The following is a 26473-nucleotide window of genomic DNA, read 5'->3' on the forward strand; positions in this document are numbered from 1 at the left end:
TACCGTGTATGTTATTAAGAAACACAGGGTGTTCCTAGTTTCATTTCCACTTTTAATTAAAGATCGTTATCATCAGGACAAAACCTCCACTTTTTAATTAAAGATCGTTATCATCTGGACAAAACCTGAGCGTTTTCTTAAATTTCTCATATGTTTCAATAGGACTAGCAATCCAGCTTAGAAATCAACAAGTCATGCCAGCAAAAGATCAGAAAAAGATGGGTTGAAAAACAGCATTTTTCCCCTTAATAGCCTCTTCGGCAATTTGTCATACTTCTGAAAGAACATCAACTGGATTTTATTTAGCAGCAAGACAAATGCTAAATGCAACTTAGCACTCATCACATAAACAAACCTTGGACAACTCTAAACCACCACTGCCAACCTATGTGACCAAACTCGTCAAGTACGTTGCAAGCAAGGATGTTTCATAGACATGAAGATTCATGGCACTAGCATTGCTTTTGCCGAACATGTCTCATTTGTTAAGGGGGTCTTCGAAGTATATGCATTGCCCATACTCTAGATTATTATTGGGAAAACCGAAATGACACCCTTGCTTCATTTCTTCAACTGTGCATTTTCAAGCAAACCCTATCGCTTGCCCAGTATTTTTAAGAGATCTGCTTTGTTTATAATGTTAGTCAATACAACTCATGTACAGTATGCAACACAAAAAGTTCATGTGCTTTAGCTAAAGGTCACAAAGATTCCAGCAGTAGAATTTCCTGATTCACACTCCCTCATTACGAGAATCTCTCTCTCTCTGTTCTTCTGTTTCATGAACAGATTCAGCTTCTACTTCACTAGAATCACCAATCTCAAGCTTGCAGAGAGGACAAGATGCATTAATTTTCAGCCATTTGTCAACACACTCTACATGGAAATGGTGCGTGCAAGGAAGCTCCCTCAGCTCTACATCATCTTTGTATTTACCAAGGCAAATGCAACAAATCTGCTTTTAAGAAAAAAAAAACAAACTACACATTAGCACATGGCCCTATTATCACCCCCATTTAATTCAACGTCATATAAAGCAAATCTCTGAAGTTGAAAAAACAAACCGCATCTTCAGCAGAAACAGATCTTTCATTCTCTGTACCAGCTGCTACAAAGCCACCCTCGCATGAACTGTCTGAGTCAGATTCATTGTCATCTTTAGGATCAATACTTTCACGTTCAACTTTTCCCTTGAACTTGTATGTTGGCAGGGAATTAATGACTTCTGATGAAGCACCTTTTGTCTGTGTCTGGTCTTCTCGAAAACCAAGAAGAGATATGATGCAGGGTAGGCAACAGCATATAGTCGCGCATAAAATAAATGGCATGGCATAACCTATACAGCTAAATGTAAGAAATACAATACACAACCTGCAATAAGGCATCAAAATTCATAAGAAATCTGCATGAAACTTTTGAAATTTCAGGAATGTTCATCGCAGGAAAACCAACAAACAGATATTTATTAATAGAAAAATCACTGGACAAACTATATTGATTACTTATCATAGCGTAGATATGATTGACCAAACTATACCCATACCTATACAAGTTGGGAGCCTCATTTGAGGATGCGTGTCCCCCAAAAATCCACACATTTCCAACAACAAACCAAATGGCAAAGAAGCAGTCCAAAGCCATCTTGAACCTCTCAACAAATATGTTGATCCTGTACATCATCAAAATAGAGAAAATATAGTGAGTTAATCCAACCTGTTCAAATGGAACTTGGTACAAATGGAGGTTAATCAACAAATTATCAAATACAGAGCCAAAAAGGTTTTTTAAAACCTCCCCACTGCTGCAAATAAACAATATTATGAAACATTGCAAGATCAGCGTAATATAATTCTTGAAACAGACATGTTTTCTGAGTATGTCTGCATTTGGCAAGCTTTATAATTTTCAGTTCAACTACCAATAACAATCATTGTACATAAAATCTAATCGAAAACAGAACACATTGGTTAATGAGATAGATCGGAGAGCAAATTCTTAACTTTGGAAACATTGGTTTTCAAAAAGTTCAGCATAACATCATTCCCTTTCTATTAGATTTGGAAATTATTCCTCAAATATTTAATTGGCATGTTTTCCACCACCAAGTATGTAGGACCTGTTACTGCTCAAACTAGCAGGGAACCTAATGGGTCAAATGCTAGACTAAGGGCAACAAGTGCAGACTTAGCCCAATGTCACCTCAGCTAAGGCTCCCTACTATTTACGGACTTTCACTGATGGGAGGAGACCCAGTATATATGGAGTCACAAATGAAGGATAAATCAACCCAAATAATCCCTTTCCAGAAGAGGTTGAAGAATGGAGCTCGCTTGCTTCCTAAGCAAGGTACAATGTCTTCTAGGAGAGGGATATGGGGATTTAAGGGTTAGGTTTATGGGATATGACTTATGATAGAGTTTCCCAATCCCTAAAATCCTTATTGAAATTGGTATCACAGGATGGTTCTTGAAGAATTGTGTTTTCAAAGGAATGGGTCCACACAGGACCAAGTGGACTCAACCTAGGTTAGGGGGCAAGAATTTAGCAACCAATGATATTCTTAACCTAGACAAGAAGGGGGAAATGATCAAAGAAAGGATTTTCACTTAAGGGTGTTGAATTGATCCTATGAGGCACTAGCCTTGGGGATACTAGGGCAAAGTTTGATCTTGGAGCTAGGGCTTGGCTTTTCTCACAACTCCACCGTCAGAATGGCTACAAAATTGGGGGCCTTGAGGACACACCAGCACAGGAAGGGCTAGGAGATTGAACTTTTTGGAGGGCTATTTTGTCGGGAAAATGATGCCCTAGGTGACCCCACTTGGCTAGACCTAGGAAAAGGTCAAAAAGATTTGATTTTGGGTGACCACCTCTTGGTAGATCAATGTCTTAGTCTTGGGAGAATGGAGTCTATGATAAATATGAATGAGGATCTAGTTTCTTAGTCAAAGAGGCCTTAAGACTACCTCGCTAGCCTTCTAAGGCAAAGGGAAGCAACCTTACAGCTTTTATACTTTGACTTGCAAAAGATGATGGCTTATCAAGATGAATTCGTTGATAGAATTATCCCTAGGAGATTTCATTCAAATTACATGGCCCATACATTGAGAGATGTTATATAGAAACAAAATTCCACAATTTAAGCAATGAATGCATGCAGCGATTAGCCCTAAAAATAACAAGAATCCCAATCCAATGCTTGTGACAAAGTAAAACAATAATAGTATTAAAAGCATGTACTTACATGTAATAGAACATATCCAACCATCCACATTTTGACAACAAAGAAGCTCCAAGATAAGATAAAGCAAATCCAAACATCAAAATTCATCCATAAAGCTCCAATTCATCCTCCAAGAAAAAGTGTGAAATTCTCAAGAGAGAGAAGAGATCTAATCCAAAGTGATGATGAGCAAATGAACTCATCTCAATTGTACTTATACGCTAATGAGGAGTTCGAAATAGTCTCCTTGGCCTACATAAGCCCCAAAAATAAAATAATGTGTTAATAATCTAACTTTTGGTGAAAAGCCCACCAAACTAGCTCACAAATGAAATAATAAGACTCTTAAGAGGTCAGATGATGAATAATACATGTCGTAGGGCCCTCCAAGAGGCCTAATGAGGTCAATAGGTGCCATAATGAAGAACAGGACCCTCGAAAATGATGGACAAGGGGTTGGCCCCTTGTTCTCCAAACAATAAACCTGTGGTGCTCCTAGTGGGTGTGGGGGCACAATAATAACCTCATGGGTCTCCAAATGAGTCGAAAATGCCTGTAGATCATCTGCAAGGGCTCGGATGACTGTGTAGGGGATGCCACATCATCCTACAAGTCCTGGGTCAGCGGCCAAGTACATGGTACATCTATGGGGCCGACTAGGCAAAGGTGAACCAGATGCATCTTCCTCATCCAATAGGTGAATCTCGAGCATCTCTGAACATCCTCAGGGATCCATGGAGTGTTGTCTACCATTGTGGAGGCCCATGGCTCTCAACAGACACCCTACATGTGCCAATGTAGCCCTTTGAAGGATTAGGACCCCGTATAAGGAGACCATCTGCAATCCTGCATAAGATCCAATGCGTCCCCTAGCCTTCCAATACAACAATTCATTAGAGAAATCGAGTAAATAAGCTTACCAACCATGGACCATAGGTAGGGACTTCATAATGGCCTGCCCTTCCATGATGGGCTTCGGGATTTGCCAATGTCTCCAAAACTCCAAATGGGGTTAACCAAGTATCCTATTAGGTGGTTTCTACTTCTAAAAGGGATAATATGTTCAAGGTACATCCTTCAAAAGGTGGTGGCATGTGACAGATAGGTGAAAGAAGTAAGGGATGAGAAGGGGCAGCCATGGGCCACATGCTGGAGTGCAACAGTAGCTAATAAAGGGAAGGCCACACTTGGGTTTATAATGTACAGGAAGGAGCAAATCGTGGTACATGAGATGCTCCAGCCTTGATTTTTCACACACTTCTTATATGTCTTTTACCTTTTATGATTTTTCTTGAATTAACTGTCCAGGGTTTAAGGGGTAAAAGCATGGTGCATGAGATATAGAAGTGGATACCCCCTTTTAGGGTAGGGCGGTTCATTGCCCACCGGGGGTTGGGACAATCATGGGTTCGTATATGATAAAAGAGGTTCATAGAAACTGCAGTCACCAGGGTGATGGCCATGATGATGGGGTAGAGCTCATGTATTGGCTTTTGCCCATGTGCTAAATGTGTTTGTCCCGCCCATCTTTTGCATTTTGTGGTACATTTTCTTATTGAATGTAGCCAAATATGATTTTATCTTTCTTTTTAGCTGCATCAACCTCCAAGGTATCATTCTAGGCCTAACCCAAGGTGTGGGCAAGGGGATGGGGCGAGCTAACCCTATGTGGACCTAGTGGAGGAATGTGGACCAAAGTGGGAGAAATGATGAATAGGGTAATAACGAGTAGAAAGGGGATAATATATGTGAATAAGGGAGCGGGACCACGCAACCAAAATCAAGGTTTCCCGTTAAATGCCATCCCTAAAACCAAATGGTCAGTAAAAGAGATCCCACGGGACTAGAATCCAAAGTTAATATCCGAAAGGGGTCCAAGGGACAAGAGCACAAACCTAGCTCATTCTTTCTGTCGAATACCCTCACTAATCCATGCCCAGAAGTGTCCATGATAAGCAACTACAATACTCAATTACCCAAATGACAAGGCATACCTTTAGGTTCGGGAGGCCCACCTTCAAACATACGATCACGGCAGATGGGTGAGGGACCACATGGCTGGCTCAAGTGGTGGAGAAATGGCACAATGAGCCAGTTGGTCGCTGCAAGGGGCCACTCGCTGCTGGCTAAGGACCATCTTGAAGAAAAAAGATTCTCCTAGGGATATCACCCACAAAATGGTAGGTAATAAAACCAATTAAGATATCTCAAGCTACAAAACCATTTTCGAGTGCTAAATGATAATTGAGTGCATAAGTTTGATTAGTTTGGCAACCCTTTCTTCTATCCACAGCTTTCTCTATGATGTACATGAAAAACATGCCTACTGCAATATAGCTGGAATTCTCATTGAAAGATGTCATTATGTAATGTCATAATTTCCCGTCTTGGCTGATTATTATGTGAAACAGCTGTTTCTTGGGAGGGAGGATAACTGTTCATTATTAAGTGGGAGGAAAACTGTAAATTATTAAGCTTTCTTATTTACCTGACTACCTATCCATGTTGGAATATTCTTTCCTAGTCTTTATGACACTGGGAAGGCCATCAAAGGCTCACTCTGCCCAGTGCCCCTGAAGCCCTGCTCATAACTGGCAAGCTATTAAACCCACCATTTCAAATCTCACATACTTATTAACTCCTGATAAATGTTGATGCAATGCATTTTCCTCTTGCGCATCCTCCTGCCTGGTTGATAGACTTCTCACTCCACAAGGTCACAGGGCCACACCACCTTGTGTGATGCCACTCCTCAGACCAAAGCATGCATGCAAATATCCATCACCAGAATTTCTCCTCCCTCAGATGTTATGAGAGTTTCAACAGACCACTCCCAAGATCCTTCCAAGTTCACCTAGCCAAACCCTCAGCCCCAAAGGACATTATCAGGTGTTGCATCATCTCCTTAGCAACATGAACATAAGTACTCCCCTCTGCTTCTACCTATATATCTATCTCTGATACTGAGGAGCGTTCCTTTCTTTCAAGAGTTTATTTTTCAGTTCACCCTTTCTCATGTATTTCTTGTCTTTTATTGTACTTTTTATCTTTTTATCTTTTAGGAGTGATCCTGGCATTGCCATAATCCCATGTTCATTAGCTGTATCTTCTCATCCCATTGTATCTTTGGTCATTTGTGGACGAAAATAAAATTATCTTATCTGGATCCAAAACTCCCAAGCAAGTTTGAGATGTTTGAGAAACATTATCAACGTTCCTACATCCAAGGTGTGACAAAAAAGGTCCCTCAATGGAACAATCAGACTTGGATATGTTGTGTCTTCATAGTCCATGAACACAAGAACATCTTCAGATCCTTCTTACATACCTCTCACTCTGAAATTATTTTTTCATGCCACAAATAACATCCTTAATAAAATTCATTGTAAGAGAATTTAAATAATAATAAAAAATTGTACCCTGCAGTCCACTCTTGACAACTTCAGAGACTTGTCAGGAAGATCACGTGAAACAGGGTTTGCACATCCAGACAAAAAAGGCCCAGAAGATACCATCCTGCATCAGGGAACATCCCCAGGACACATGAATGGACATCTAACACCTTTACTGATACCAGAATCCACACATCTCCCAGACCCCCACCCAGACTCTGGCAGTTAAATGTTTAAATACATCAATCATATCTGGAGCTTTGTTATCAGAATCACCAGGCTGGATGGGAACCAGCTGGTCAAGAGCATTTTGCATAGAATCAGACCAGAATTAGACAGGAAGCCAAAACTGTCCCAAACCAGCCGGTTTGGCCAGTCCCAATTTACCAGCCCTTCTGGAATCCAGGCCTACCTATGCCATTGTCTGGGGGCAAAACATAAAAATAAACTTAAAAAATAGTGCCCATCCCTCCCAAAACCTAGTTCAATTGTTATATAATGACACCTCCACCTATTTGCATCACACATTTCTCATTAATCATTGAGGAGCATTTGGAGATTGTGGAGCTGTAGAGGAGTTGATTCAACTCGAACTTGGAGCTTTATCTGGCACTGCTTGTGGGATGCATTCAATGGATTTGGCATCCACATCAGTGGGCTACATATCATCTCCACGCTTGGAGGTCCAAGACTGGTATCTCAAGAATTCATCAAACCCTGTTTTAACTTTTTCCCATTAATTGCTAATTTTTTTAGCAGATAAATATGGATAGATTTCCCATTTGTAGATTGATTGCGCTATCTAAGACATTATCATGAACCCCAAGAAAGTGAAAGACCCTGCATGGATCCATTTTGACTAGGTTACCATGAACAAGTTTTGCAAATATTGTAAAAAGGAAATGTGTTGACACCCAAACGCATCAAGTGAAATCCTCACCATGAATCTCTCATTAATGCATCAATAATACAATAACAGATGCAACCAATCAACAAGGAGGCCACAACAGAAACTGGATCCATTTATTCACAATAAAACCCTATGCTAGTACATAAAGCAAATACAACATTGGCCACCCAAGGGGCTGAGCTCTCTTAGCCTGCTAGACTGTCATGTTCTTGAAACCTAAATGATAGGATAACACAATGAATGGGTGAGTATCTACGATACCATGAACAATCACAATGCCAAATGAGTAACCATAAATTAACTAGTAGCACCAAAAACCCTAACAGCTATATGGCAGACAAGTAGTCTCATCATTCTCCACTAACACCCATTTGGCCGTGAGTATATAAAATATTAATATATGTCTATTCACCACCCAACCAACTAAACGCACTGTCTTAAAATCTCCAACCCCCAACTAACTCTGTTAGACTAAAGATTACACTGAGGGGGGTGAATCAGTAATGGCAGATTTTCATCAATTTAAACAATTTACCATTCAATCAAAACTGCAACCATAATCATGCATCATTAAAAAACATCAGTACATCATCATAAGAGAACACCAGACGTACATAGAAACCCTTGCGCGAGCAAAACCACAAATTATTTTTTTCTTCTTCAATTTTGATTACATAGATTTGCAGGCACCAACCCCCAAAATGTGCAAGCACGAACTTGCAATAGGCTACACCCTGATTGAGGCACCAACCTCAAAAATATGCAAGCATCGACTTGCAGCAGGCTAAAACCTTATTGAGGCACCAAACCTCGATGGAGACACCCACCTCCTTCTTCAGTGGACCACATTCCACAATATTTAAAATTGGATCCACAAGCTCAAATCACAACCAAATCAACCTGTTTGTTATTCATCAATCTTCTACAACTTCATCATCTCAAAAACAAGTTCATACATTCATTATGACAATAACCATGATCCCCCTGATATTAGAAACTATTTGCAGCTCCCTTCTTTCAAATCACAAAATAATTCCCACCAAAACCCCTTTTTCAAAATTCCATTTGCCCTCAAATTGACTCACAAAAACATTAGAAAGATTAATTGTTCTATAAATTGGATTTTTTCGGTGCACGTTCTACAAAATGCACCTTTTCCAACAGTCGTTCTACAAAACGCTCACTGTCATTCAGTTATGAGTTCGACAAAATGGACTTTTGTGGGTTAAAATAAAAAAAAAAATTCAGCCTGCTCAACTGAGTTCAAACCCTCGACCACCTGAGGAGTCACAACACACTTAACCAACTATGCTATCATAAACCTCGATTAAACTTGACAAAACATGTTTATGTTATGTGTGAGATCCACATCACCATGCCCCGGAGGCCGGACCAGACTTGACGCTCAATCACGATTCACAGTGAGCCAACTCAACCTGCCACAAGCCAATCACAGAGAGCCAACTCAAACTGCTACAAACCAATCACAAAAAGCCAATTCAAACTACTGTAAGCCAATCACAGAGAGCCAAGTCAAATTGCCACAAACCAACCATAGACGAACAAACTAATCATGAAGAGCCAAGTCAAACTGCCACAAACCAACCACACAAACAAACCAATCACGAAGAACCAAGTCCAACTGCCATCAGCCAATCACAGAGACCCAAGTCAAACTGCCACAAACTAATCACAAAGAGCCAAGTCAAACTGCCATTAACCAACTCAAATTGTTGTGAACCAATCACAGAGAACCAACTCAAACTTCCATGCAAACCAACTAAAATTTGTGTGTTGATCACAAAGAACAAAGTCAAACTACCACAAGCCAATTGCATAGAGCCAACTCAAACTATCACAGAGCAGCGAAAGCCAGACCAAAGGGACTATCTCAAACCCTCGACCTCCAATATAATATTCCTCGCTCAAACCACGAATGCTAGGCCTTCACATGTTTATCCACAACCACACAAATTCGTTTTAACCTCGACCTATTTTTATATGCAACTAGGGGGGCTAATTTGGCATGAGGGGGTGACCTACTACTTTGTATATTTATTTTTTGGGTCACATGATACAATTCCAACTTCAGGGGAGAGCCACAACGAGGGCCGTCAATCTGGACAAAGTTATTTTTTGTTACTCTTGTACATTATGCACAATGAAATATACTTTCAATTGTTGCAACAAATGATTCAACTTAAATGAGTCTACTTCACCTTCATAGAAATTGATCTTGACTTTCACTTGCATTTTAGACAAGATGCTAACAGCTACTAAGTCCCCCATTTTCAAGTTTCTATTATGCCTTTGCTTTCCTTAACTCCTCATGCTATTCTAGTTTTTCGCGAAGATTTAGGCCTATCCAAAAAGAGGCCAATTGCTTCTCAAGAGAAACCATGAGGACACCCATGCTCCTAAAAATATCAGCTACTTGAGCTCCCAACCTCACAAATCTTATTTTGTTTTCATCTTTAGGTTCTTTTTGGTTCTCTTCTTCAATTTCTAAGGATTGTGGTTGATTCTTAAACCTTATTGTGCTGATATCAAGATCCACTAGCTATAACTCTTGCAAACCTAGATTTCATAAGTTGGCTAAGCATATACTACACTCAAACCACAAACACCCAAATTAACTAGCTCTAATACCAATATGATCTGTAAATTGCCTTGGATATTCTAACAATCATCTCAACAAAACATATCTGAACTGAAAACAACTACAGTGAACCTATGCCTTGACTATTTGACTATCTTTTTGTGCTTCTAATTCTTTGACAAAAATAAAAACACACCATTCAAAACTTTAACTACTTTGACATATGAAAGAGACTACAAGAGAAAAAACACAAATACTTAACCCTACAAATATATGGAGGAAAATCATCATTCAATGCAAGATCATGCCTATTAAGCTCTAGATATTAAGTTATTACATTTCTATTGTTACATTAGTATTGTTCTCATTGCTCAGCTAGACCATTTAATTGTAATTGTACCCTTTTGTCTCTTATATACACCAAGGAGAACTCGTTTGAGAGAGCATTTCATCTTGTATATTTGTAAAACGAGGTTGCCCCCACAAATAGGCTTCTCATTCTCAAGGCATGGAATTACTTTTTTCATATTTTTATGTTATTTGGATGTTTTTTTGCATAATAATGCAATTTTGTATTCTAATATTATGGAAGTTATAATATAGATTACAAAGTTGTCCAAGCTTACTATGATGTCAACATTATGGTCTTCCATAGTCCTTTATGATATCCTTCCATCTCTCTACTTTGTTATTATCTCCTCCACACTTCTGCTCATACTATGAAACACTTGACAGCAAGTGAAAAAGTGAACCCTCTCCCTGCATTCTACTACGTTTTTGGTAGCTAGAATTAAGGTTAGGTTTAGGGTTTCAAAACCCTCTTGGAACCTAAGTCACCAAGTTCGTGTTCGAGTTTGAGTTCGGCGACCATGAAATTCGAATAAAGTTCGGCAACTAAAATTTTGTCGATAAAGTTCGACATATAGAAATTCGAAAAAAAAAATGTATATATATATATATATAATCAATTTAAAGTCAAATTCAAATAAATTTTTGGCTTAGCAAGAGAACAGAGGCTAAATTTTCAAAAAATGAAACGCAATTAATTACTCTTTCAACAGTGAAAACTTGAAAATCTATTCCTATTATCTATTAGATTATGTATTGAAAAAAATATTTCAAACTATTAAATTTTTAATCCTTCATAGTTTTAAAATATATACACCACACTTATAACTTAAATGATAAATTTGAACATTTATTTATGAAAAAAACTTAAATGATAAATTTAAACATTTATCTATGAAAAAATGTATTAATAGATTTAAATGAAAAATGTCAAAAACGTGTTCAAACTAAAACGAATATCTATGGATGCCGTCACTCTACCAACTTCGTCTTCATCTGATCTGACAGTTTTCATTATTTAATGAGAGTTTCTTTCCTAACCTCTTATGTCATATTAACCTTAGACACGAGGACATCAGAATTGTTATGCAGAAGCACAGAGTTATTTAGGATTTTATGTTAGAAGCCTAGCTAGCAACAGCTATATAAAGAATCAAAACAGCGTGGTAGGGTAAGGATGAATCTGCAGACTCATCATCAACTAAAATATGAAAGATTGCACGCAAGCGTTTACTTGGATAACGGCCAATAGATTTATGGAGAATAGACAATTACGTAACTGCAATGAAATATTTTTATTTTTACATCAAAATAGAAACATAGATGCAACTGTGTTGAAATCATTCGGATTCAGACCGACTATGCTTAAAATCATTGTGATTCTCAAAGCAATACGACAAGACTCTACATGTTTGAAAACACGACCAAATATATAAAAAGAGCATGGTTAGAGAAGGAGAAGCCTGTTGACTGGTAGGTCTTAATTTGCACAGAAACCCTAATTTATTTCACCTTTTATTACTTATCGTACACGACTGCAATTAGTTATCGTGTTACAAGATTTTAACTATGTGCTACGGCCAGACTGTTTGTGAAACCCGCAAGGCTGTAATTAGTTGCATAGCTACAAGTTTTTAACTATGTGCCACCTGCAGAGTACTATATAAGACATTCCATTTACAATTGTGTACATGCAACTGAAGAAACATAGATCTGCATACTGTCAAGAAAGAAATTATTAGTGTTAGAGTTGGCCATAAAATCTGAAAATGGATCCTCAAGGAGCTCCTGGGGGACCAGGAGGCAGGAGTGGTCCCGGTCCTCGTTTAAGTTTTAACCCGGCGAACAATGAAACCCACAGGCTACAGGCAATTTGCTAAAACGCACAAAAAAACGAACTTAAATGAACTTTTTCGAACCCGAAACGAATTTCATCGAACCCTAAACGAATTTGTTCGGCAAAAAATTCGAATTCGTGATGAAATTCGAGTTCGCCATAAAATTCGACGAACTCGAACGAATAAATTCGTTTTCGATTAAAATTCGCCAAATCTGGTGACTAAGCTTGGAACCTCCATGGTACTTCTAGAAGTCTAGTGGATTCCCACATTTTACTAACTCCCAATATTCTAATTGGCGTGAGTTCACATCATCACCACCTGAACATTTGGAGAATATTTGGATCGTCACCTTGGTAGGGCCACCATACAAACTTCATTTTAGGTGCACCATAACTCTCAAGAAAGATCTTGATGAGAGGAACAATTTTCACCTTGAACAAGGAAAGCCAACAACAACACTCATTTAACACTAGGTTGAAAAACATTGTTAGGGCCCCAAAAATCCACCCAAATTCTAAACTCAACAATTTCGAGCATCAATGAATTCATATGGTATTTGTGTATATCCATTTTGGATCATTATTTCACATGTATAAATTTGTGTGATATGAAAAATCAAACTTCATGGTCATAAAATTTCCCATGCTACAGTTGGAATTCCACCTCTTTGTTGGTACACAAACATGCACGGTGCCTCCAATACACCTTCACAAGGAGCAAAAACTTTGGTAAGCATGCTAATCAATTTCTATGGTTCTTGCATAAACACGACAATCCACCAAAACATAAAACTAACTTGGAAATTATCATGATGAATGCGACCAAAATTTTTGCAAGCTCATGCTACACGACCAGGCTTTACACATTTGCATCCCACATCGTCAAAGAGTAATTTTCCCATGCATGTTTTTCTAACTTGGCAAAAAGTGGTTGTCATGCTTTAGCCCGAGCACAACTATCACGCAAAAGGTGCAATAATATCACACTACATGTGAATTCCAACCATATTCCAGCTGAGCACAACATGTAGCAATTGTGTTCACATTCCCTTCTTTCAATGTCAATTTCTCATGGTTATATTGTCATCATTAATAGTGTTGCACCTCACCACATCCACATCAAACTAGGCAACACACAATATTAACCATGGCTTAACAATGCATTCATCGTGGACATAATAATAGACTCAAGGGAATTTATGCATGTATAATAATAGATCCATCACACAATAAGCATATGGCTAGCAAGGCATCATTGATATCCATAAAGATCTCCCATTAACATCATTTACCATCATGATCAGCATTTGTCCAAACATGGAATGCACCTCTTCTAAGTAGATCTAACCTACTCCAAGTACAAAAAACCATGTGCTCCTAACTTAAAATACCCCAATCTATATTTAGTCTGTTAACTCACAAGCCTTCTCACACCAATGCATACCTTTATATCTATTACTCTTAGACACAAGTGGGCATGCTCCTTGCTTAGGTGTCACATTTTGATTGCATAACCACCAATGAAATAGCTAAACCAACAAAACCACCATAGATCTACCAACCAGTAGCAACATGACCCTAGATTTGCCCCAAAAACTGATTTTTAACAAAAAACAAAAAGCATAAAAACTCAATAACTCAACATACGCAACTTTGAGATAGATAATAAAATTCATAGGAATCATGAATAAAACTTGTTAAATCAATTAAATCGAAAAGAATTTTTCTAGTTCAACACAAGTGAACCTTTAGGTTGATGGAATTTGACTCAATAATCGTGCGACAAACTTTGCTCATTGATTTTTTTCGTTAAGCTTTTCATAATGTGTGTTTTCATAATTATATATTTCTTTATATTTTTGCACGTGTATTTTTTTATATCGGTGCAGTTGTCAACCTTTCCCCTACCCAAGTCAAACACTTGGCTCTTCTCTCTCACTTAGTTTTTAACTTTTTCCCAATTCCAACTCCGAACAACTTTGAAAGATATACTGCCTCCTTTGGCCAAAGATCATCGTTCTAAAGTCTAAAGCAAAAAGAAAATGTCAACAACCTATAGGAATGTTTGTGCACAATTCTAGAAGAGGAAAACAATCATTCAACACCATATTCTTGCAATGATATCTTCTCCATGGTATTGTTGTCAACCCATGCACCTATCCATAGAGGGAAAACACAAATCACATTATCAACCAGTGAAAAATGTTGACACCCAAAGGAATCAAGTGAAATCCTCAACATGAATGCACCATCAATCCATCAAAAATGCAATAGTAGATGCAACCAATGGACAAGGTGTTGAGAAATCTTAGGGAAGATAGATTAGGTGATTTCTCTTACTTTGATAAGAGCTTGTGATGTGATTTTACTTAACTTTGTATGCTTGTAGTTAACTTCTTCTTATCTTGATTATTATAGTGTTCTTATATCATCAAACTGCTACCAAACAATGAAGGTCAATGAGACAAAAGGACACAAAATGTACGCTATGAGGAAAGGACAACCCACAAGAATTCTTCTCTTCTTATAGAATGTTCAAATGACGAATTCCAAGAATGTCCAAACCTTTCCTTAATGAACTTGCTTCAAAGATTAGTCCAAGTCAAATTTTCCTTCTAGCTGCTGCAATTTTTCTCCTTCAACCAAAAATATTGGACCTACAATTCTGATTGTAATTATGGCTACTATAGAAACCATAGCTTTTGCATGTGTGGGAAAAGATGGTGATTTTGTCCCCCTCTCTCCTTCGTTTAAATTGGTTCTTCCTCCTTGGAAGCTCAGCCGGCAAAGTTGACCTTCTAGATACTTGATTTTGGTTCCTTTAATGACTGTGATTTTTGCAGCAAAAAATGCCCTAGACCTTTTGCACGTGGGAGAATTCAACCATAAAACACATCCAAAACTTCAATTTTAACTTCTTCTTTTATTCTCCTCCTTTCGCTGGCTATAATGCTTCTTCTTCCTTGGTGATCGAACTCCTTTGCTTGCTTGATCGAATGCCTTAGATGACCTTTGGTGAGGTTGAGTTCTTCTCTATATATAGGCTCCTTATCTAGGTCGAGCAGCCCTTTCATGAGGGCGACTTGTCATTGTATACGCCAACTTGGTATTGGAGGATCTTTGACACATTTTGACACTTATTTATTTTACATAATACAACATGCCTAATGGGGTCTTCCATATATGTGAATGACTCAATTGACTTCTTGACCTTATGATAAATCCTAGAAGCACTCAATGGGTGTTGGACCTACAAATAAAATGACCTTGAGCATGAAATGCATGCTACAAAGAAATAATAATAATATTTTTTTCTTTCTTTTTACAATATACAAGAATCAAGAGTACATTTCATATTTATGAAGACCGAACCTAGTTACCTATTTCAACACTCCCTCTTAACTAGGGAGGTATTCATAAACCATACAAAGTACTTGGACATTCTCATACTGAAGAATTCTCATAAGAAGAGTCGGATTGGTAAGCCATCTCATAAGCTATTTATTCAGCTTATATTCATCATGTCAACCAGCATTGTCATATAGCAAGGCCTTGACTAACAGCTCTATCACTCCACAAGAATAAAGCACAATGTTGGGGAGAAAATGACTAATAGACACCTTCATCATTGTCTCACAAGGTATGTCCATCTAGAACATTCCCATCTTGGATTAACACATCCTCATGGAATTTCCTCTTCGACTACTCTTACCAATTAGATGTTCTACACCTCATCCTCAAACAATATCGAAACCAATCTCAGATGCTTACCCAATCCTCCATTCTTTCTTCATAACATGAAGACAAGAATGATGTGTCTATTTGTCCCTCTCACCTAGGGAGGATCAATTCATTCCTATAAAAGAAATATAACCAAGCTCCCTCTTAACTAGGGAAGTGTCCAAGCTCCCTCTTAACAAGGGACTTGCTACCAACAGCAACTCTCTTTGGTGGAGAGCATGGTACTATCAATTGCTTGTAGGGCTCCTCCTTTCAGCATCATGTCATGAACTTCAACTTCTTCATCATGAAGACATCTTCTTTGTAGGGCATCAGTCATCTTCTTTATCACTTCCCTTCAATGAAATATCGTGTTGGGTCAATAGTCATGTCATCCTTCTCTTCATCAAGAAGTGACCTTCTAGTCCACATCTAGCTATTCTTTATCCAGCTACCTCTACCAAGTCATATTTCTTTCAGAATATTCCATCCAATCTCATGAGTACTAGTTGTAGGTAACTTCTACAACCTTCTTTCAGTAGCCCTGTTACAACCCAACTAGATGTTTTCTCAAAAATAAAAAATGAACATCAAATCAACATTACCTTTTTACGATGGCCTTTCGTCATGTCATCAACTTCTTGTAACATCAACATCCTGCACGTGTATGAATCCATCTCAAAGACGTACATTACCAAGGTTCTCCTTTTCTAACATACATATCAAGGTCTTCATACCTTCTCCATGAAGATGTCATAGCTAATCCTTCTTAATATCAGATGTTGATCATTTATCTTATGTGACTATAGATGCATCTTTCACAAAATCTTCTTTCACCTTTCTTCACATATTGATTCCTCGGGATCTTCTATACATAGTTCCTTCATCATAGGAACCTTAGTTGCCATTTTCAAAGGCATTTGAAAATGGCGAAATATGTCGACTCACCTCTTCATTTATTGACGCTGCAATCAAGGCGTAGGCCTTGCTGTTCTTGTTTTCCCAAATGACAAGCTCCTTATCTGAAGTGGGTTTTTCAAGTTCATTGTCTCCTCCTTCACAAACCCCTTTCCACAACTCATTGATAATCAAGTGTGTTTTATCTTCCAAGACCACTATGGAGATGAGTGAATGCATCATATAGTCTAGTTTGGCCTCAAAATAATTCCAGTGGTTGCAACAAAAGGTTGATGAATTTGTAATAAAATTGAGTGGCTATGTCTTCAAAAAATTATTAATATATCTCCATCATATATATAATTTTTATATGGCATACCAACCATATATATATATATATATAGATATGCCACAGTGCTATATTTGAACATTGGGATATCAATCGACGCAACTCTATAATATGAACATTAATATGACTCAACGCATACACTAACTCTATTCATTGCACATGAACCGACAATTACAACTTTACGATGGAATCAATGTGGCAACGACCAACCCTCTTAACAATTCACGACATTTTTAAATCAATGTAGCAACGACCCTCTTAATAGTTCACAGCATATGTGAAACCAATTCAACGCACATATAAAACTTCAACGCTGCATATATAAAACATGGACTAACATACCGAAATTGAACAATTTGGATTCCTTGACCAATGTACGTGCAGAGAATAGACAAACATTTCCATGTTGCTTCAACGCGGAGAATCAATGCACTAAAACTATGATACCATACACTGGAACACCAACTCGAACGCGTGAGGTAAACTCTACAGGCATAAGGAAAGCTCAATTCATTTTGCATAGATGGAGGTGTTTTCTTCTTCAAGACCACAAGGTTTCCAACGGTCGCAGCACAAAATCTCCTACAATGCTCCCTTCACTCTCCCCACAAGGTTGACCACACTCGTAATGTCCAAACATGCTGCACACAGAAATAACATTGTGGAGGAAATAATAGCGGAGTTAATTGGGACAGTGCAATGGCGATATAGGAGACAGTAGGCAAAGGAATTACGAGGGCAGAGAAAGCCAAATTTAGGACCTAAACTCTGACCATCAACAGTCATCAACGCAGAGAACAGCGAACAGTGAGAAGATAGAGCAAGCACTCAGATAGGAGACAGAGAATATGTTAGAGAATAGCAAGAAAATTAGTTGAAAACAAGAGTTACAAGTCTAAAATGGAACCTAGCTCTAATACCATGTCAAACCAGGAGTAACTCCACGAATAAATTATTGCATTTTCTTTAAGATAAAGCATAGATATATACATGGAGAGGGAGACTATTGGGTTTCATCTCCCAATGTCTCTTCATCTTCCAATTCTCTTTATTTTGATATTTACATGGATTTACCTAATCCCAAATTTTAGGTATCAACACATACACATACCTTTCCATCAATGAACACTACCTTGAAGCATTTGCCTTCCATCGCAGAAATAGACACCAAATTCTTCTTCAAATCAGGCACATACAAGACTTCCTGAAGATGTATGGTTTGACCATAGTTCAAGTGAAGAGTGACAGTTCCTATCCCTTTTACGGGGTAGGTGGCATTATCTCCAAGTATAATCTTTAGATTAGTTTTCTTCTCAACTAAATTTGAGAGGGCCTCCTTATATCCAGTGAAATGCCTTGAGGCTCCACTATCAATTAACCAATGATCCAAAGTATCCAGAGGAGAGGCAATAGATAAAGCAGAAATAAGATAGAACTCATCTTGTTTTTCTACAACATTATTTTCATCATACCTGGCATTTCTTGTCCTCTTGGGAGGTCGATTATTTCCTTCTCAGCCAGCGGGAGCATTCCTCTTTCCTTTATTGTTATACCTATTGTTTCTTTGATTGTTATTGCCTTTGAAATTGTTGTTGATGTTGTCATTCCTTTGAGAATTTTTCTTGTGAGGACACTCTCTAACATAGTGGCCAAACTTGTTGCAATTGTAGCATCTTCCACTGCCTTTTCTTTTAAATCCCTTCTTAGATCCTTGAACATGTCTCCTTAATTAGATAGACTAGCATCATTTCTTCTTTTAGCATGTGTAGAGAAAGTAGTAGGTTCATTTCCATTGTAGGACTTATCTCTCTCCATCATCCTTGTTTCCTCTTGAGTGCATTTAGCCAGCAGCCCATCAAAACCAGGTATCCTGTCATTATTGAGAATAGTGGTGACAAATGTATCCCATTGTCTTGAAAGACATCCAATAGCAATGAGAGTGAGTTCCCTGTCAGCTGTAACTTCTCCAATAGATAGAAGGTCATTCTTGACTTGAGTTATTCTCATAAAATAGGATTGAATAGACTCCCTTTTTTCCATCTTGATATCCTTCAACTTGTTTTTGAGAAAGAGGATTTGATTTGCATTGTTCACTTTGAACATACCAACCAACTTATCATACATTTCCTTAGAAGTTTCCAAATCAGAAATATAGGCAACCAAATGCTTTTGAATGGAGTCAATCAAAATTTTATTAGTTTTGACCTCACCTTTTCTATACTTTGTTCTAGCAGCAACAGGTGCATTTGAAGGAGGCTCCACCACTTTCCCTTGCACATAATCCAATACATCATGCTTCTCCAAGGTCAAGTCCAAAGTCATCTTCCATGCATGATAGTCAAACTTGTCATTGAGTTTATCCTCAGTCTTGAAATATGAAGTAGTTGCCATGGAGACTAGTCCTTTCAACAAATATCTTGATGATTGCTTGATCTCTTGCTTGGGCTTGTCCTCACCTCAACTCTGATACCATTTTAATTATAGATAACAATGGTATGTCATATGTTTGCAACAATTACTTCAATGTACCTTTTATTAGCCCAATGTTAATTCCACTTTAATTTCCAATAGCAATCACATAAACCATTATTTCACATTGATATTAATTGTCGATAGAACATATATAATAAATGTAGATGACAAGTCAAAACAAGAGAACACCAATATTTGGCTCAAGCCAAGGAAAAACCCCAAGATGGGGAAAACCCTTAATCAATCCTTCTTATTATTAAATATCAAATGTTCAGCAGAGAGAGAATGTTCAATAGAGTACAATGATGAAAGTCAAAGTCAATGTGACTTGGCTTTTGCAACTTACCCAAAACAATGTCAATCTGATCAACTGGATGAAGCATTGCAATTTTGAAAAGTCAACGGCAGTCAACTTGCCCTAAAACAGTCAACGGTCAATGCAACAATCAAACCTGCCTTCTTGAGTTTGATCAACCTTAGTCAAATGCAGCCTTCCTTGGTGGTCAAACAACAGTAAAAACAATCAACAAATCAACGGTCACACCCAGTCAAATCATGTAGTCAACATGCGATCAAACAATCCTGCAACTTTGTGGTCAACCCTAGTCCTTTTGCCTCAATTTCTTTGTCAAATAATGCGGTCTGTTTAAAAAAACCTATCCCTGATCAGGACGTAGTCAAACAGTGCTTCTAAAGTCCAGAAGTCAACGATGGTCAAAGTCTCCTCACAACAGAAAGTCAACACAGGTCAAATTAGCCCAAGAAACTTTGCATGTGTGGATGAATAGTTGCTTCAAATGTACAAACCAATCAGATGAGGAGAGAGAATGATGTGTAAGTGAATGTACCAAATGATGATGAAGGTCTCCTTTATTTATATGCGTTGTAGGAAAATCAATTTGTCTTATTGACCCCAAGCCAACCTTGACCAATTGTGCTCTTGTGGGCTTGGCATCAAAAACATATTTCTCCTTGTCTGATTTGTGTGCTTCCAAGGTTGATTTTGGTACTCTCGAAAAGAGGAATATTGTTCAATAATCATCTTGGGTCAATGAGCTGCCCAAAGTGGTATTAGGCCCTAGTTGCACATTTTAACAGAGATTCAACAATTTTGACCAAGCTAGGGTTTCAATCATATGGAAGCATATACACCTAGGGATTCATTCCTAGGATCTAATATTGACTATTGTAAAGGTTTTGTCATAAACCTTGATTCACCAAACCCTAAAAATCTAGGGTTTCATTATATAACCTAGACATCAACAGCAAACCTTAAACATCAAGAAATTAGGATTTCATTATATATTCTAGACTTTATCAACAAACCCTGAAGGACTAGGGTTTTATCATTAACAACAACATACCCTAAGCATTTAAAGGTTAGGGTTTTACCAAAACGAACAAAATAGCAAAAGATAGTATGACAAGGGTAGATTCAATTTAGAGATTAATCACCCCTAACAATATAGAATCTTAATGATTCTATAGCGAACCCTAGACATGAAAGAGTTAGTAATTCAAAGCAAATTTAAAAATGACTGTACCTTTAAATGAAGAAGATTCGCTACAAATCTTGTGGTCTTAAGCATAACTGGAGTTGCTCCTTTTACAAACCTTGTAGAGTTTCCTTATCATGACAGCATCTTCATGGTGCATTTCCATATGAGTCAACTTTTGTTCACGGATCAACTTGATTGGCCAAGTCATCATTCTTAATATATATACCTGCAATATTTATTGACAAACACAACCAAAATATACAAGTACAATAGAGTGATGATTATCTAGAGTTTCCATTGCATTTTAGAGAATGAATTCCAAGAGATTTTGAACCCTAACTAGCTCCTAGAGATTAATCAATTTCATTCTTACCAAGTTTGCCATATATCTTGGACTACTTATAAACCTTAGACGTTATGAAATAGAGTCTCTAAAAAATAACAAATGAATGAGGTTTTCATATATATACTATCTAGGTTTTATAATATAGATATTCCCAACCTTTAACACAATGAGAACTTGACAACCTAAGCAACTAAACATTTCATGTTAGACTTTTAAATAAACATGCTATACATACCTCAAGATTACATACCTAAGTTTTTGATTTTCCATTGAGCTTGATGTTCTTTCTTGCAAACTAAAGACATATGTTAGCTGACAAACACATAAAGAATAATATCAATACTTGGTGTTCCAAAATGCTAGATGATTTCTCCAAACTGTAGTAGAGGCTTCCAAGAATAAGTGGCTACAAGTCTTTAAATAGGCTTCTTCGCTCACTAATATACACTACTTCTTCTCAATAGCTAGTGTAGGATATAAAAGCTACTACAAGACTTCTTTGATCACTGGAATACGCAAACACTGATATTTCCTTTGATTCTTTGAGCTGGCTATTATGAAAGTGTGGTGACTCGGCCTTCCTTTATATATATGCACAGATCTGTGTCCTTTTACCCCAAGAGTCTCAGCTCCTTTTTCAAGTGACTGTGACTTTGTAAAGTAGGTCTCCATAGCCTCTAAACAACTCTCCTGTCCCTTTCTTTGTTGTTTTTCAAGGAGTACCTTTATCCTTCAGACTTTATGATTTGGTTGTGTTGATTTTGCACAGAACTTGTGGCAACTTCAGATGCACAGGAATGGGTGACTTTTAGATTTCAAGATTAATTTTAGGGACTAATATTTGATCACAGAACTTCACTCTATTTTATAATGAATTCAGCCTTGTTTAAGTTAATGAACTAGCCTTTCGAATCTTCAAGAAAATGCTACATTATTCCTCTAACTATTTTGGTTATCAAGTTCTGGATTGTGGCCTAGTTAGTTATGTTTTGTTGTGTTTCCTTAGCCATAAGCCCTAGCAATCAATACCTTTAACTGCTAGCTTGTGTCCATTCTAAGATCTATCTGAGAGAACATTGTGGGGCAACCTACATTGAGTTTGGTCATACCATTGTGGGTCTGCTATGTGTTGAGAAATCAATGCATGCAGTTATTAGGGTTTTGATTCCTCTTTTCTTGATAATTACTTGTGATATGTGTTGCCTTCTTTACTCCTTTATTATGTTATCTTTCATCAAGTAATTACCAAATCAAAAGTGCATGAAGATCACAAAAACAAGAGACACACGTTGTAGGCACTCAACCTACATATGAACAAAAGTTCGCTATCACTCAAAATACTCTAAATATCTGGAATATGAGAATATCCATCATAGGATAAATAATATTTATATATAAATGGTTGAATGTACAAAAGTGATATGTTCTAAGTTGCACGAAACGGGGAAACGGGAAGCGATACGAAACGCGACCTCCCCAAATTTTGGAAACGGGGAAACGCAAATATATATATATATATAGAAAATATTTAAATATATATATATGTGTGTGTGTGTGTGCAATCATAAAGCATAAATGATACATTATAATTTATTACACTTAAACATTAAGATTTAATTTACATCACATTTACTCATGAATGATCACATAATGAAAATAAAAATATCGGAATATCCAAAAGCAACCTTTATTAGATATCCAAATCTCAAAATCAGCCTTTATTTATATTAATATATGAGGCTGCAAGTACAATAAAGACTATAAGGCTGCAAGAGAGAGATCCAAATCAGGATTTTCTGCATCCACATCCCATTCTTTAGAAGGACCACTGTTGTATTGGGAGTCTCCTCCTACATAGTCGAACGACCTTAGTGCTCTTGATTAAATACACGTTTCATACCCTAGTACCCTACATGATCTTGATTATTGGGAGTTTCCCCTGCATAGAGGGCTTGGTTCTCTTGATTAAATACAAGTTCCATACCCTAGTACATGATAAAATCCAATGGAAACATTGCAATCCCCCCAATCCTGAAATCCTGAAAAACAAATAAGTCTGCTGGATTTTGAGTGAGATCTAAAATTCTACTTTCTCCATATGAAATCCAATGAGGGCGAAACCACTCTCAAACATCCTGAGTCATTTCATGGTAATGTTAAAAATTTAAGTAAAAGGATGAAAATGAAAAATAAAGGAGAATATCACTTTTACTTTAAGAATTTAACATTACCATGAACTGCATATCAACACTAGGGCAAAAATTCACTTTTATAACTTTAGACACACATCTAGAAAATTAAAAAACAAATTTGAAAAAAAAAAAAAAAAAATTTAAAAAACACAATTCAATTGGGAAACGCGGCTGTACGGCTGGGAAACGCGTTTCTGGCCGTACTGCCACGTTTCCGTTTCGGGAAACGTGGTAGTACGGCCAAACGCGTTTCCGCGTTTCGTCCCGGTTTCCAGCCGAAAACGGGCCCCCCCCCCCACGTTTCCTGCAACATAGGATATGTTTGAATACAATGTTGGGCCCTATATAAATACTAGGCAGGAGTGCTCTTTTGTAAGTAGTCATGTTTTTTTGAGACATGTCATTTCATAATTGCTAATTATTATTATTCATATTATTTATTATTTATTATTCCATATTCATGTTCATAACACAACGTTCCTCACCAATTCTCAACATGGCAGTCTCACAAAATCAACATTTCACATTTCCTAAGGCAATTCACATTTCCCAATGCAAGTGGTCCCAAAAGTAAAAAAGTCAAATTGGTCCCAAAATGCTCAGCTTGATATGAAGATACCATGCTATGTTGAAATTCTTCCAAATTGTGAAGGAAAAATGAAGTTACAGGTGGTCAAAGTTGTTCAAGTATAACAAGTTTCCAAGTGGTAAAACAAGGGCAATTGAACAATTTTCCACACGCTTTGTGTCAAAGGTGGCATATATAGAAGAAAATGAACACAACCCATGCCACAGTTTCTCCAAAATCCCTAGTGTGTTAGGGATCCAGCACAAGGCATGATGACATGGCAAGGGAAATGATGATGTGGAGGTGATATCAAGCCAAATTACAATATTGTGGTCAAGGCCCTGAAGAATAGGGAGAAATTCCAAAAAAAATTATTGAATGGCTAAAAATCCTATATGGCCAACGGCCGGAATCAAAAGACAAGGCTTTGATAGCAAATGATATGAACAAAAGTTTGCTATCACTCAAAATACTCTAAATATCTAGAATATGAGAATATCCATCATAGGATAAATAATATTTATATACAAATGTTTGAATGTACAAAAGTGATATGTTTGAATACAATGGTGGGCCCTATATAAATACTAGGCAGTAGTGCTCTTTTGTAAGTAGTCGTGTCTTTTTGAGACATGTCATTTCATAATTGCTAATTATTATTATTCATATTATTTATTATTTATTATTTGTATTATTCCATATTCATGTTCATAACACAGCGTTCCTCACCAATTCTCAACATGGCAGTCTCACAAAATCAACATTTCACATTTCCTAAGGCAATTCACATTTCCCAATGCAAGTGGTCCCAAAAGTAAAAAAGTCAAATTGGTCCCAAAATGCTCAGCTTGATATGAAGATACCATGCTACGTTGAACTTCTTCAAAATTGTGAAGGAAAAATGAAGTTACAGGTGGTCAAAGTTGTTCAACAAGTATAACAAGTTTCTAGGTGGTAAAACAAGGGCAATTGAACAATTTTCCACCTAGATAACCGGATTTGTCCTATAGGCCCCACGAATCCTGAATCCATCGTGTCCGACACGATTCTCTCGAGATTCGTGTCCAAAAACCATGACACGTCGTGTCCTATTTTGACACGTCGAATCACACTGCGTGTCACAATTTTGGCAGCGTGTCCCGTTTTCGAAGACTCGTTAGGCAGTAAAAGTGACCTGCGCAGGTATGAAAAGGTCGCATTTGGTCATTACAGCCATGCATATTTTCATTTGGCAAGCGTTTTGGCAACTTAATGATCAAGTCTAGGCCCTAGTATTGATATGCTATTCATGGTAATGTTAAATTCTTAAAGTAAAAGTGACATTCTCCTTAATCTTCATTAGGATGAAAATGAAGATTAAGGAGAATGTCACTTTTACTTAAATTTTTAACATTACCGTGAAATGACTCAGGATGTTTGAGAGTGGTTCTGGCCTCATTGGATTTCACATGGAGAAAGTACAATTTTAGATTTCATTCAAAATCCAGCGAACTTATCAATTTTTCAGGATTTTAGGATAGAGGGACTGCAATGTTTCCATTGAATTTTGTCATGTATTAGGGTATGGAACTCGTATTTATCAAGAGCACCAATCCCTCTATGTACCTTGATGTTAGTGACATTGGTTGTCGAACTCCTGTATCATGACCCTCCTAAAAATGTACGCATCACTCAAACAAAATCTTGACTTGACATATTATGCTTTTTCTATGTTATGTTAACGCTTAAAGGGTGATATTAATGACAAATATCCCTATACAGATACAGAGGTAATGACAAAGATACCTCTGGATATTAATGCTTAGAGGGTGATATTAATGACAAAGATCCTGATTTTCCAACAAGACTAAAAATATTAGACATTTCTCGTGGTGGCAAGAGGGCCAAGCATAAGAAATAGATAATAGATTGACATGTATTTGAATTTTGTATGCACTATGCATGCTAATAGCTATAGATGAAGATCTATATTTGAAATCAATTAATTTGTATCATTAATTAAAATTTGTGTAAGAAATATCTAATTTTTAATATATATATATATATATATATAATAATAATATATAATGAATCCTACGTGTCCTGTTCCGGGGGGTCAACGTGTCTGAATCCGACACT

The 26473-nt window shown here is 37.3% G+C and overlaps 1 protein-coding gene across 1 annotated transcript in view; it reads right to left on the reverse strand.

Moving 5' to 3' along the window:
- Positions 1-219: 219 nt before the first annotated feature.
- The window catches only part of LOC149231749 (E3 ubiquitin-protein ligase At1g12760-like), a 43309-nt gene continuing 17055 nt past the window's right edge, over positions 220-26473 (reverse strand). Inside the window, exons 2-4 of the mRNA XM_089379269.1 lie at positions 1544-1669; positions 1065-1371; positions 220-955 (exon numbers count right to left, since the gene is read on the reverse strand). Of these exons, the coding sequence (XP_089235395.1) occupies positions 734-955; positions 1065-1371; positions 1544-1669 (655 nt within the window). The 3' untranslated portion in view covers positions 220-733. The remainder of the gene's footprint in view (positions 956-1064; positions 1372-1543; positions 1670-26473) is intronic.

Source organism: Pinus tabuliformis, chromosome J (genome assembly GCF_031772625.1).
Source record: "Pinus tabuliformis cultivar Carrire ecotype Pingquan chromosome J, CPIR1, whole genome shotgun sequence".
Lineage (NCBI taxonomy): Eukaryota > Viridiplantae > Streptophyta > Pinopsida > Pinales > Pinaceae > Pinus > Pinus tabuliformis.